Raw genomic sequence first — 13,646 nt, 5'->3', positions numbered from 1 at the left:
TATTTTTTAGGGAGGTTCAGATTGTACGGCTTATAAGCAGGGAGACTGTAGATGAGGGAATACTGAAGTGCTCGCTGGAGAAACTCAAGCTGGAGAAGGAGGTCATCAGTACCGATGGACAAGGTGAGTGTGCTAAGGATTGGAGTGATTTTTGATTAGTGGGCTGACATAGTGTATAATAGCATCTTGCTCCCTGGAAAGACAGTCGGGCCACTGGGACAGGTTGGGGTGTTGGTGCATGGATACAGAGTCAGGCCCATGAGGCAGGTTGGAGTTTTGGTGCATGGATACAGAGTCAGGCCTATAGGGCAGGTTTAGGGTGTTTTTACACGGATACAAAGTTGAGTCCATGGGGCAGGTTAGGTAGTTGGTGCAGGGATACAGAGTCAGGCCCATTGCCAGGTTAGGGTGTTGGTGCATGGATACAGAGTCAGGCCCATTGCCAGGTTAGGGTGTTGGTGCATGGATACAGAGTCAGGCCCATGGGGCAGGTTGGGGTGTGGATGTATGGATACAGAGTCAGGCCCATGAGGCAAGTTAGGGTGTTGGTGCATGGATACAGAGTCAGGCCCATGGGGCAGGTTGGGGTGTTGGTGCATGGATACAGAGTCAGGCCCATGGGCAAGTTAGGGTGTTGGTGCATGGATACAGAGTCAGGCCCATGGGCAGGTTGGGGTGTTGGTGCATGGATACAGTCAGGCCCATGAGGCCGGTAAGGGTGTTAGTGCATGGATACAGAGTCAGACCCATGGGGCAGGTTTGGGTGTTGGTGCATGGATACAGAGTCAGGCCCATGAGGCAGGTTGGGGTGTTGGTGCATGGATACAGAGTCAGGCCCATGGGGCAGGTTGGGGTGTTGGTGCATGGATACAGAGTCAGGCCCATGAGGCAGGTTGGGGTGTTGGTGCATGGATACAGAGTCAGGCCCATGAGGCAGGTTAGGGTGTTGGTGCATGGATACAGAGTCAGGCCCATGAGGCAGGTTAGGGTGTTGGTGCATGGATACAGAGTCAGGCCCATGAGGCAGGTTGGGGTGTTGGTGCATGGATACAGAGTCAGGCCCATGAGGCAGGTTGGGGTGTTGGTGCATGGATACAGAGTCAGGCCCATGAGGCAGGTTAGGGTGTTGGTGCATGGATACAGAGTCAGGCCCATGGGGCAGGTTGGGGTGTTGGTGCATGGATACAGAGTCAGGCCCATGGGGCAGGTTGGGGTGTTGGTGCATGGATACAGAGTCAGGCCCATGGGCAGGTTGGGGTGTTTATGCATGGATACAGAGTCAGGCCCATAGGCAGGTTGGGGTGTAGATGTATGGATACAGAGTCAGGCCCTTGGGGCAGGTTGGGGTGTTGGTGCATGGATACAGAGTCAGGCCCATGGGCAGGTTGGGGTGTAGATGTATGGATACAGAGTCAGGCCCATGAGGCAGGTTAGGGTGTTGGTGCATGGATACAGAGTCAGGCCCATGGGCAGGTTGGGGTGTAGATGTATGGATACAGAGTCAGGCCCATGGGGCAGGTTTGGGTGTGGATGTATGGATACAGAGTCAGGTCCATGAGGCAGGTTAGGGTATTGGTGCATGGATACAGTCAGGCCCATGGGGCAAGTTGGGGTGTTGGTGCATGGATACAGAGTCAGGTCCATGAGGCATGTTGGGGTGTGGGTGTATGGATACAGAGTCAGGTCCATGAGGCTGGTTGGGGTGTTTGTGCATGGATACAGAGTCAGACCCATGGGGCAGGTTGGGGTGTTGGTGCATGGATACAGAGTCAGGCCCATGAGGCAGGTTGGGGTGTTGGTGCATGGATACAGAGTCAGGCCCATGAGGCAGGTTAGGGTGTTGGTGCATGGATACAGAGTCAGGCCCATGGGCAGGTTGGGGTGTAGATGTATGGATACAGAGTCAGGCCCATGGGGCAGGTTGGGGTGTTGGTGCATGGATACAGAGTCAGGCCCATGAGGCAGGTTGGGGTGTTGGTGCATGGATACAGAGTCAGGCCCATGAGGCAGGTTGGGGTGTTGGTGCATGGATACAGAGTCAGGCCCATGAGGCAGGTTAGGGTGTTGGTGCATGGATACAGAGTCAGGCCCATGAGGCAGGTTGGGGTGTTGGTGCATGGATACAGAGTCAGGCCCATGGGGCAGGTTGGGGTGTTGGTGCATGGATACAGTCAGGCCCATGAGGCAGGTTAGGGTGTTGGTGCATGGGTACAGAGTCAGGTATTGGGGTATGTAGGTGAGGGTGTTGTTGCATGGATACAGTAAATAGTTCAGTGGACAAGCTGCCAGGATGTATTTTATTAAATGGTGGTATATACACTTAATGGTAGATGCATATTCTTTTTAGGTTTGTGGCTTTAGGCTCACCATTTTCACAGTAAAACACTGTAATGTGGCACATGAAGAAAAGTATTGAATATATTTTCAATATTTTCATGAAACTTGGGACATATGTTTGGTATAACATTACACGCTCATGAAGCAAGTCTCATAGCTCTGGATAATGGTTGGGAATTGGCTTTTGATGCCCTTGTTTTGCAGTTTATGAGAGAAAGAGAAAAACTGAATAAGATTGTTTGTTTCTTCTGTTTGCTGCTGACATAATTTATTAATGTGAGGTTGTCTTAAAAATTTTACTAGGTCTGTTAAACAATTTTAGAACAATTTGACAACATATTACAAATAAGAGCTTCCATGTGACTAACTGGCCTGGTGCTGTTTTCAGATGATGAGCAAGGAAACACGAAGAATGTAGCCTCCATCTTGAAACAGGCCCTCCATGTGGCGGAGAAGCGCAGTGCCAAGTCTTGATGAAGGCCCCACTGTAGACCTCAGTGTTACCAAAATACAGCGTGGCAATGATGCCGTTCATTATGGTTATAAAGGGCCAGTGTTCAGTCAGAGTGTAAATAGGCTTGGTGTCTTGACAGTTGAATTTAGAGTTTCAACTATGTTGACTAAGGAAGGTAGTGATCATTGAATCTTAGGAGATTCAACTTCAATCATGTCTGTCAAGCATGGTAGATACTGACCATCAGTTCATGAACGATATCCCTACTAATGTGGGAGCAGTAAGGAACTGTTGCATTTTGTGTGTCAGTTTTGTTGCGAAATACATTCATATTAATCCAGCTTTATATGCGAACATCAACAACATGCATACTTCCATCTTGAACATCATCATAACTGGAAACTGTTTATATGTTTGAAATGTATCATAATTTTCATCAGGTATTGTGCAAATAACTTATGCTTGGAAAAATTGCCATGGAGATAACATACTATATAGATAAATTAACCAACTATAACTGAAATATTCCTTTTCAAAAGTTTGAAAGAACTTTTTTCGTAATATTTTATGCAAGATATGCACAATACCCTTTATAAGGGATTTAAACATGAAAATACAAAAGTGAATTAAAGCTCAAGGCATGAACTGTTAAAAGAGTTATGTAAATTGTGTATTAAATTGAAATCTGCCTGTTCAAGTATCAAGTGCTATAGAAGGCACAGCCTACACATGTGATTGATTTGTGGAGCTGTTTTGCCTGTTTGAGCTGAATAAGTGCTTAACTTGCTTGCATGTGAGAATTGTTATAATTGTTTTGAGGTCATATAGATTCATCTTCATCATGTAAAAAATAAAATACTGACGTTCAGAAGTGATGTTTACCTTGACAATGTTGATGTGCAATTTGGGCCCAGAGCAGAGTTTATAGAATGGGTACTTGATAGAAAGTTAAAATATTTCCCTCCTAACAACATTTAGGCACATATATGGTTTTCCCTACTGGCACCACTTAAACACAGATATTGCATTCCCTCCTGACAGCATTAAAACACAGATGTTGCTTTTCCTCCGGACAGCATTTAAACACATATGTTGCTTTCCCTCCTGACAGCATTAAAACACAGATGTTGCTTTCCCTCCTGATAGCATTTAAACACAGATATGGCTTTCCCACCTGACAGCATTTAAACACAGATGCTGCTTTCCCTCCTGACAGGACAGGTATCCTAGTTTCCAAGCTATCGAGTGTTTTGAGGGTTACATATATGAGTGAACGACTAGGAGGTTTATATACATATAGCATTGGTATATCGCAACAAAATCACTGAGTTGCAAGATTTTGTTATAAGTTTTTTCACTTTGTTTTCTTAGACCTATCTTTATTATTTACATCTTATGGCAACGGGATATTATGCTTTTCAACAACCGTGTTCCGTTTCACATTACCAACTGATAGGCTTTTTTCTTCATATGACTATTATTCACTATTTTTTACGAGAACGCTTTACGATGAAACACAATACATCAGGCAGAGGCGCACAATATTCTTATTGGTCAATTTTCAATTTCTCTTTATATATAATATAGTAAATAGAGACATCCCAAGATGGCAAGAATTTTCGTTGTAAACGTAATAACTTTAAGGCGTATCTCGCCAAATTTACTGATTTGTTTTTTTATAAAACAGTATTTTCGTTCACTTCATGAAATATTAGGACTGAAAAATTGAAAAGAAAAAAATACTTCCATATTCAAAATGTATCTCTCTTTCTGATCTTCGTTTATTTCATTTTGCAAAACAGGGAAGGAGTTTGAACAAACAGGGTGTTAAGTTCATTTCCTGGTTTCAACAGACTTTAAATCGTTGTCACATCCGATATATCGTATAACTCTTCCCATAACAGTATACAACTGCTGAACAAATTAATTTAATGGTTGTAAAATACACAATAGCATTTGCTAGTAATTGATAGATTTGAATTGAATTATGTATCTTCAAAGGGCATATTAAACGGCGAATGAAAGCATATCACGGTCTTTGTCTGTGTTAGTGTAACGAGGAATAATGTGGAATAACGCGGGGAGCACAGTATGCTCATTATCAAAATAAATCATTTTTATCCCCCGCCTTGAAAAGGCGAGGGGATATAGTAATGGTAGGCGCGATTCCGTGTGTGTGTGTGTGTGTGTGTGTGTGCGTGCGTGCGTGCGTGTGTGCGTCCGTCCGGCCCACATTCATTTCTTTGCATCTCCTCTTACATTTCTCATGCGATTTCTAACAAACTTTCACAGATTGATGATCATAAAGTGAAGCAGCGCATATTGTCGGGCTTTCCCGATACAACCATTTTCCAAAGAGTTATTGCCCTTTGCTTATTTAACATTTAAATTGGTTCTTCGCAACTCCTCTTACGTTTTTCATGCGATTTCTACCAAACTTTGACAAATTGATGATCATAAAGTGAAGCAGCGCATATTGTCGGGCTTTCCTGATTTGACCATTTTTGAAAGAGTTATTGCCCTTTGCTTATTTTACATATTAAATTGGTTTCTTCGCAACTGCTCTTATGTTTTTCATGCGATTTCTACCAAACTTTCACAGATTGATGATCATAAAGTGAAGAAGTGCATTTTGTCGGGCTTTCCCGATTCGACTATTTTTGAAATAGTTATTGCCCTTTGCTTATTTTACAATAAAATTGGTTTCTTCGCAACTGCTCTTATGTTTTTCATGCGATTTCTACCAAACTTTCACAGATTGATGATCATAAAGTGAAGCAGCGCATATTGTCGGGTTTCCCGATTCGACTAGTTTTGAAAGAGTAATTGCCCTTTGCATTCACATTTAAAATTAGTTTCTTCGCAACTGCGCAAGCTCTTACGTTTTTTATGCGATTTCTACCAAACTTTCACAGATTGATGATCATAAAGTGAAGCAGCGCATATTGTAGGGCTTTCCTGATTTGACCATTTTTGAAAGAGTTATTGCCCTTTTTTTACCCCCCGCCTTAAAAAGGCGAGGGGATATAGTAATGGTAGGCGCGATTCCGTGTGTGTGTGCGTGCGTGTGCGTCCATCCGGCCCACATTCATTTCATTGCATCTCCTTTTACATTTCTCATGCGATTTCTACCAAACTTTCACAGATTGATGATCATAAAGTGAAGCAGCGCATGTTGTCGGGCTTTCCCGATTCGACCATTTTTGAAAGAGTTATTGCTCTTTGGTTATTTTACATTTAAAATTGGTTTCTTCGCAACTCCTATTACGTTTTTCATGCGATTTCTTCCAAACTTTCACAGATTGATGATCATAAAGTGAAGCGCCGCATATTGTCGGGCTTTCCTGATTTGACCATTTTTGAAAGAGTTATTGCCCTTTGCTTATTTTACATTTAAAATTGGTTTCTTCGCAACTTCTCTTATGTTTTTCATGCGATTTCTACCACACTTTCACAGATTGATGATCATAAAGTGAACCAGCGCATATTGTCGGGCTTTCCTAATTTGACCATTTTTGAAAGAGTCATTGCCCTTTGCTTATTTTACATTTAAAATTGGTTTCTTCGCAACTCCTCTTACGTTTATGACTATAAAGTGAAGCAGCGCATATTGTCAGGTTTTTGCAATTTGACCCTTTTTGAAAGAGTTATTGCCCTTTCTTAATTTTACGCATTTCTTATGTTCCTGAGAAACTACCCTTACCATTGATTGGCTTTCGTTACAAAAAATGCCCCATGAGGCGGGGGATATAGCTGTCTGTGACCGCTCTTGTCCCCTTTCGCAATTGTATAAATTAAATATGCAGATATTTCGTTCATGACATATATAATGTAGTGGTATTATTTGTGTTTAATACGTGGTGTGCATGATAAAATATGCAGCGGCGATCAATAAATAGCGCTTTATAAAACATTCCAAATGCGGAAGTTGCAGGTACAGTACGTTCCGTGCTAGTATATCAAGCGACTTTTTAAACTTTATTTTATTCACTGAAAGGCTTTCGGCGCTGTATGACTATTATGATATCAAGAAGGCTAACATGAAGCACTATATATTAGGCAGGGACGCGTTTCTACCAGCGATAGTTCTTCTGTCCGTTGGGTTCATTGTTGGGAATGTGGAAGCCCAGACCCGTGCGGATACGAGTCAAGATTGTCACGTGATCGGGCACGATGGTGTTTTAAGTTGTAACAACGTTATACCACGTAACCCAGCAGGTGCAACAACGGTGGAAATACGCATACGTGTGTTTATGGATATTCACAGAGGAGCATTCGTCCATAGGAACTGGTCGTTCGTGGAACATCTTTCATTTAAGTTGACTTCAAACTCTCGTGAAGGACATTATACTTGTATATACGTTCACTCTAATTGGCATGCGGGATTAGACGCGCTATTGTGGCTTGGCATTCATATATTTCAAGGAACACTTGATTTTGATAATGACGCTTTTCATGGACTGTCCACCTTGAAAGTTCTGGATTTGTCAAACTCAAATTTTTTTGATGATAATGCTGTTATAAGGATATTTGCAAATAATTTATCTTTACCAAATGTGAACAAATTGAATCTTACTAACACTTCTGTTCACAAACTCAATAAGCAACTGATACAAACCGTAATGAGCAGACCGATTAAAGTGCTTGACGTAAGACACACCACAATCAAGGAGTTTGACAGGGTGATGTTTTCACGCCACTGTCACTACCTTCAATATTTATACATGTCCGGTGTATTTGAAAGAAACCCTCATGACGTTTATAGTAATGGAACCGAGCAGATTTGTGCGAATCTTAAAATTGTAGATATTTCAAATATAGTAACACAGGACATATTTTATAGCCTTTATGTCAGCTCGTTGAATTTTAACTATTCAGAAAGAACACCCGCTATTAAAAGATTTCGATTTCTTTTCAATGCGGAAACAGTAATACTGGACAATATTTTGAGCGGTGGTGTTTTCATTGGATCAGGCGTTTTTTCCATAAATCAGACCACGAGCAACACCTTTTTGAAATGGAAGAACTTGTACCTGAGACATAACACGCTTCAAACACTAAATTGTAGCTTGATTATACCCTACTCAACACTCGAGCTTCTAGATTTAAGTGATAATATAATAGATTACATTAACCCGAAGCTTCTTTCCTCGCTGCATTCCCTCCGGAGTCTTTCATTGGCGAACAATCGTTTGAATGACATGCTTATCAGTTTTGAAAGTGATTTTGTAAATCTATTTGCGGCTTTGTTGAAACTTAAAAATCTAGATATTTCGAACAATAACCTCCAATTTTTTCCGGCTGACATATTTAAACACCATGTCCAGCTGAATCAACTCGATTTATCGGGTAACAAAATAACTGAATTGAGCATTTCTATTTGTCCTTTAAAATATCTCGTTTCTTTTAATATTTCTAACAATTTGCTTGAAGTGAACGACGCGGATTTGCAAAAAGGCATCACACACTATATGGAATATTGCAGAAACAGCTCTGAGAAAGGCCCCGTTTTTGACATTACAAACAACAAGATAGTATGTTCCTCTTGCGAACACAAATCAACAGTTGAGTGGCTTATTTACCGGAAGAGCTACTTTTACAGATGGCCAGAACTGCGATGTATTGGTCAGTCCAGTCGATTACTGATGATAAACGAAGATATTGTCAGAAGCCTTAATGATGCCTGCTTGAGACAGACCAGAATAGCGTTAGCGACTGCAATACCGTTTGCGTTTATGTTATCTCTAATTGGCATACTTTATGTTCTCTACAAACGCAGGAAAGCCTCGATGCGGCTTCAGACTCGTGAGAATCGTATTGCTAAACTGCAGGCGGACGATGATCGGTTCGCTGTGTTTCTAAGCTACAACAGCGAAGACTACAACTTCGTGCACGAGCACGTGTTCATGCCCCTGAATCTCCACCTCCAGACCATCGTGAACACGGACCGGCCCCTCGTGTGCACAGGCGACCAGAACTTCCGGTTGGGTTTGTACATACACGAAGAGACTATCCGCCTCATCCAACAGTCATACGTGGTTGTTCTAATGGTGACAGATTCGTTCTGTACAAGCCGCTTCTGTCACAACGAGCTTAGGTTTGCTTTGAACGAGAACAAGCCTGTGATTGTGATGGTGAAGGGGCGAGTCAATGAGAACATAATGCCGCCGGAATTAAGAGACCACTTCCATAAGTACACCAGAGTCGTGTGGACAGAAGTGGACGGACAATATATACTGAAGACCACGTGGACAAATGTTTGCAACTCCATCCTGGAAACGTATTAGAACAAAATGTTTCGTTGATACAATTTCACGGGAATCATTCTGACACGATTCATATTGTAAAACATTGACTGAAATGTGAGAGTTTCATAAATTTAAATCATATATATATTCTTGGGATATTATGTAGGTACATGTATGTAGTATCTGTATCATGCTCATATGCTTGTTTTGATGTGCTGTTGCTATGTGAAATCGCCAATCCATTCAATAACGTTGTTGTTGCTGCTGTTGTTATATTGTAAAACATTTACTGAATTGTTGAAAGTTCTTTTTAATTTCAATTATATAATATTAAATTCGCATGCTATCTCTGGATTTCTAAATTTCTAATAGCCCACCAATACTTAAAAATATAACTTTATTTACTTACATCTGTATTACGCACATACGCTTGTTCTATTGTATGTTATGCCATGTTTTTGGGATGTGATATGGCCGATCCATTCACTAGTGTTGTTTTTGTTGTTGTTGTTGTTGTTGTTGTTGTGTTAATGTTGTTATTCCAATTTTTTGTGTAGGAACATTTCTCTTTATCTCTTCAGAGATGTATGACATTTGAAATGGCCGGTATAACTACCCTTTTATTGTGCTTCTGCTACCTACTGCTTCATCAACATTTTTTGCAAACGAGCGTTTTGTTTTCAATTTGTATAATTTATATTAAATAAATATGTTGGCGCGCTTGATCGACATTAAATAGTTACCTTACGTACATACTTAACATGTTTTTAATTTTGGTCTATTTTGAAATTCCAATCTATGAAAAAGATAGTGTATGCAGAAATCACAAGATTGCAAGTAGTTTCTGTCGCAAACGTTATGACTTTACGGCCTATCTCACCAACTTTACTGATTTTTTTGTACCAAACAGGGTTTTTGATTATTACATGAAATATTTGGTCTAAAAAGGAAAAGTTTTATACAATCATAATCAAAATGCATCACTCTTTATGTTGCGTTGGCCGATATATCGTATAAGGGTTGCAATATCAGTATGTAATTGCTGTGTAACGGCCTTTGTGTTTGTTGGTGTAAGTAGGAATACTGCTTACTATTGAGCTTAAGTACAGCTTGTTAATTATCAAACATTTTATTGTTTTATTTCGTAACTTCATTGTTGAAATATACATGTATTTTATTCAGGAAGTCTAAAATGTATCCTTACAGATTCGGTGTTTAATACGTGGCGTACTTGATCATGTAACCAGATACAACCATTAAAAGTGTTTTATTGAAATGTTTTGAATGCGGAAGTGTAAGATATATTATAAAAACTGTTTTTAAAGTAAAGTGTTAATGTATACATTGCACTAATTGTTTTCATAATCTTCGACATTGTATAGAACATCTGAACATCATAACTATTTATACGTTCATCAATTTATTAATTCTTAAGGGTGCATACTGTAAACAAATCGTTACTTGGCCCAAGCTTTTGAAGCAACAAAAAAGATCAACAAACATAACTATGTTTCATTCCCGACAAAATCACATAATGCGAAAATAGGGTTCATTTCTTACAACAATAATGGCATTTATAAATGTATGGGCGAGTTTGATGCGGACGTATTTCAACGTTTGACAACTTTCCTTTGTACAATGATACCAGACCACAGCGAATCAGTCTTAACTAGTGATATCACTCCTATATTAGCTGGATCAAATATCCTTTATATTTCCGAAGTTGGTAATCAGATACTGTACAAATACAAGGCAAATATCATTCTTAAATATGCAATAGCGAAATGATGAAATTGTAAGTAGATTTTAGGTAATAAATAATGCACAAGACTGCTTCCGTGAAATTGAAGCATTTTAAGCGTAAATAGCGTCTCTGCCATTGGAGACGACAGGTAATCACGGCCGTTTCTGTTGAGATGCCCGTTAGTCACGGCTGGGTCTGTGGATACGCCCGGTAATCACGACTGTTTCTGTGGAGACGCCAGGCAATCACTGCTGTGTCTGTGAAGACGTCAGGTAATCACGGCTGTGTCTGTGATGACGCCGGGCAATCACGGCTGTGTCTGTGAAGACGTCAGGTAATCACGGCTGTTTCTGTGGAGACGCCAGGTAATCACGGCTGTGTCTGTGAAGACGTCAGGTAATCACGGCTGTGCCTTTGGAGGCACCAGATAATCACGGCATTGTCTATGGAGACGCCAGGTAATCATGGCTGTGTCGATGGACACAGCCATCACTGCCTAGTGCCTTCACACCAATAATTACCCAGTGTCTTCACGTCTTCATGACCCAAGCCATTGTAACCTTGTTTCTTAACGCACACATCATGACTACCTGGCATATCCACGGATCATCCATGATCACCCGATGTCTTCAATTCAGAAATGAATTGCGTGGTTGATGTCATTTTCGGGGTATGAACGCAATTGGGCTGGTTAAAGTGTTTTGACTCCACGTGTACTTTGACCAACCCATTTGCGTTCCATTCGGAGCTCCATTTTTGTCAAAAACAATCTAGGATGTATTTGGACGTTTTACATACTCAAAAAAGTGGCACGTTTAAGTCCGCTGCAAGTATAACGCGTAGTAATTTCATTTATCAGTTAAATTCTATGACTTAACTCTAGGGAATCTTGATTACGTTTGCAATAATACACTTCACTGGCAATCAATTTAAACTAAGATCAATAAATACTACTCTTAAACACTACATTTTATTAATGACATAATTCAAAAAATTACGAACTACTTCAACTGTTTTATCGACATACATCCCAGGTTGTTTTCGATAAAAATGGCCGAGTAGTTCCGAATGATTGCGTTCATATCCCCGATAATGACATCAATCCCGCAATTCATAACTTATATTTACACCAATAGTTTATTATTTTATTCACGAATTTTTAAAAAAAAAACTTTATTTCATTTAAGGAAACCTTTCAGTAATACTTTCTTACCCTCTGTAAATAGAATTACCCGAATGTATCCGGATACATTTTGTCAAATGACGTCACAATAACGCGGGGAAAAATCAACCATTTGAAATCACTTTCAAACGTAAAATTGAAACACTTATGGCAACAATACATTTAGAATATTATAAATTAACACTTTTAAAAATGTTGATTTATATTTTACTGGACCTTCTGACACAATACAAACATAACAAGACCAATAGTTTTCATGTATATTGTTATGCGATTAATTGCGATCCGAACATATCCGAAGATGTTGCGTTCATCGGATGATTACCGCAATGGCCGAAAGGCAGTTCATTTAAGGAATGGCATTTTGATGGTGTAAATATAGACAAATCTATGATGACCCAAGGTCTCAATGGACACAGCAGCCATTACAGCCGTAAAATGTTTCGTATGTGTTTTTTTTAAATGTTTTAAATATCTGACATGAAACTTCCCAAACAATATTTGATGTTATCTTTATTATGCTTCTCAGTCCCTGAGTCCTATCCAGTGTTCTATTGTAGAACTCGTGCGTGCAGTCTCAACAACGTCTGATCTTGTTGTTTGTTTGTTTCCCTGCATAATATACATAAATGAACGACTAGGATATTTATATATACCTTTGGTATATCGCCACAAATTCAGTGAATTGCAATAAATATTTCTTTTATGCTTGATCGTTTCACCACTTTATTTTATTATCTCTATTTTTATCATTTGCATTTCATGGTAAATTTTGGGATATTATGCCTTTCTACAACCGTGTTCGATTTCACATTACTCACTGAAAGGTTTTTTTTCTTCATATGACTATTATTTACTATTTACTTTATAACGACCGCTTTAACATGAAGCAGAATACACTATGAGGCGCATCTCGCCAACCAATAATGTTACTGTCTTCTTTGTTCATCTTTGGTATTATGGGTACTAAGACCTGCCACGAGTGCCACGTGTCAGTGCCAGATAGCGTTCTCCGTTGTAACAACGTCATACCACGGGACCCAGCAGGCGTCACGACAGTGGAAATATGCTTCGGTGTGTTAACAGATATCAATAAAAGAGCATTTAGATGATCAGGGAGTTTTAGGGATATTTGCAAATAATTTATCTTTGCAAAGGGTGAATAAGTTAAATATTTTTAACACTTTTGTTTACGAATTCAATAAACAGCTGTAATGAGCAGACCTAAGGCTTTTATTGCAGAACTTCAAGCGGACAATGATCGGTTTGCTGTGTTCCTTGGCCACAACAGCGAGGATTACAACTTCGTGCACGAGAACGTAGACACGCCCCAGAATCTCCACTTTCAGACCATCGTGGGAACAGACCGACGCCTCGTGTGCACGGGTGACACGAACTTCCGGTTGGGCATGGACATACACGGAGAGGCTGTCCGCCTGATCCAACAGTCGTACGTGGTTGTTCTGATAGTGACGGACTCGTTCTGTACAAGCCGCTTCTGTCAGACTGAGCTTAAGTTTGCTTTGAACGAGAACAAGCTGGTGGTCGTGATGTTGAATGGACGAGTCAATTAGATCATAATGCCGCTCACATTGAGAGACCTCTTCCGTAACTAAACCAGAGTCGTGTGTATTTAAGTGGATGGACAATACAAACGGAAAACCACGTTGAAAAAATTGT

At 40.2% G+C, this 13,646-nt stretch overlaps 1 protein-coding gene across 2 annotated transcripts in view; it reads left to right on the top strand.

Annotated features, from left to right (window-relative positions):
• The window catches only part of LOC128237078 (SWI/SNF-related matrix-associated actin-dependent regulator of chromatin subfamily A containing DEAD/H box 1B-like), a 34,466-nt gene extending 29,119 nt beyond the window's left edge, over positions 1 to 5,347 (top strand). For both annotated transcript variants that reach the window (XM_052952277.1, XM_052952276.1), the window contains 2 exons: positions 11 to 123; positions 2,726 to 5,347. In XM_052952277.1, coding sequence (XP_052808237.1) covers positions 11 to 123; positions 2,726 to 2,811 — 199 coding nt within the window. In that variant the 3' untranslated portion in view covers positions 2,812 to 5,347. The remainder of the gene's footprint in view (positions 1 to 10; positions 124 to 2,725) is intronic.
• The last annotated feature ends 8,299 nt before the right edge of the window (positions 5,348 to 13,646 follow it).

The sequence above is a fragment of the Mya arenaria genome, chromosome 6, assembly GCF_026914265.1.
Source record: "Mya arenaria isolate MELC-2E11 chromosome 6, ASM2691426v1".
Taxonomy (NCBI): domain Eukaryota; kingdom Metazoa; phylum Mollusca; class Bivalvia; order Myida; family Myidae; genus Mya; species Mya arenaria.
This window is presented reverse-complemented; position numbering and strand designations above follow the sequence as displayed.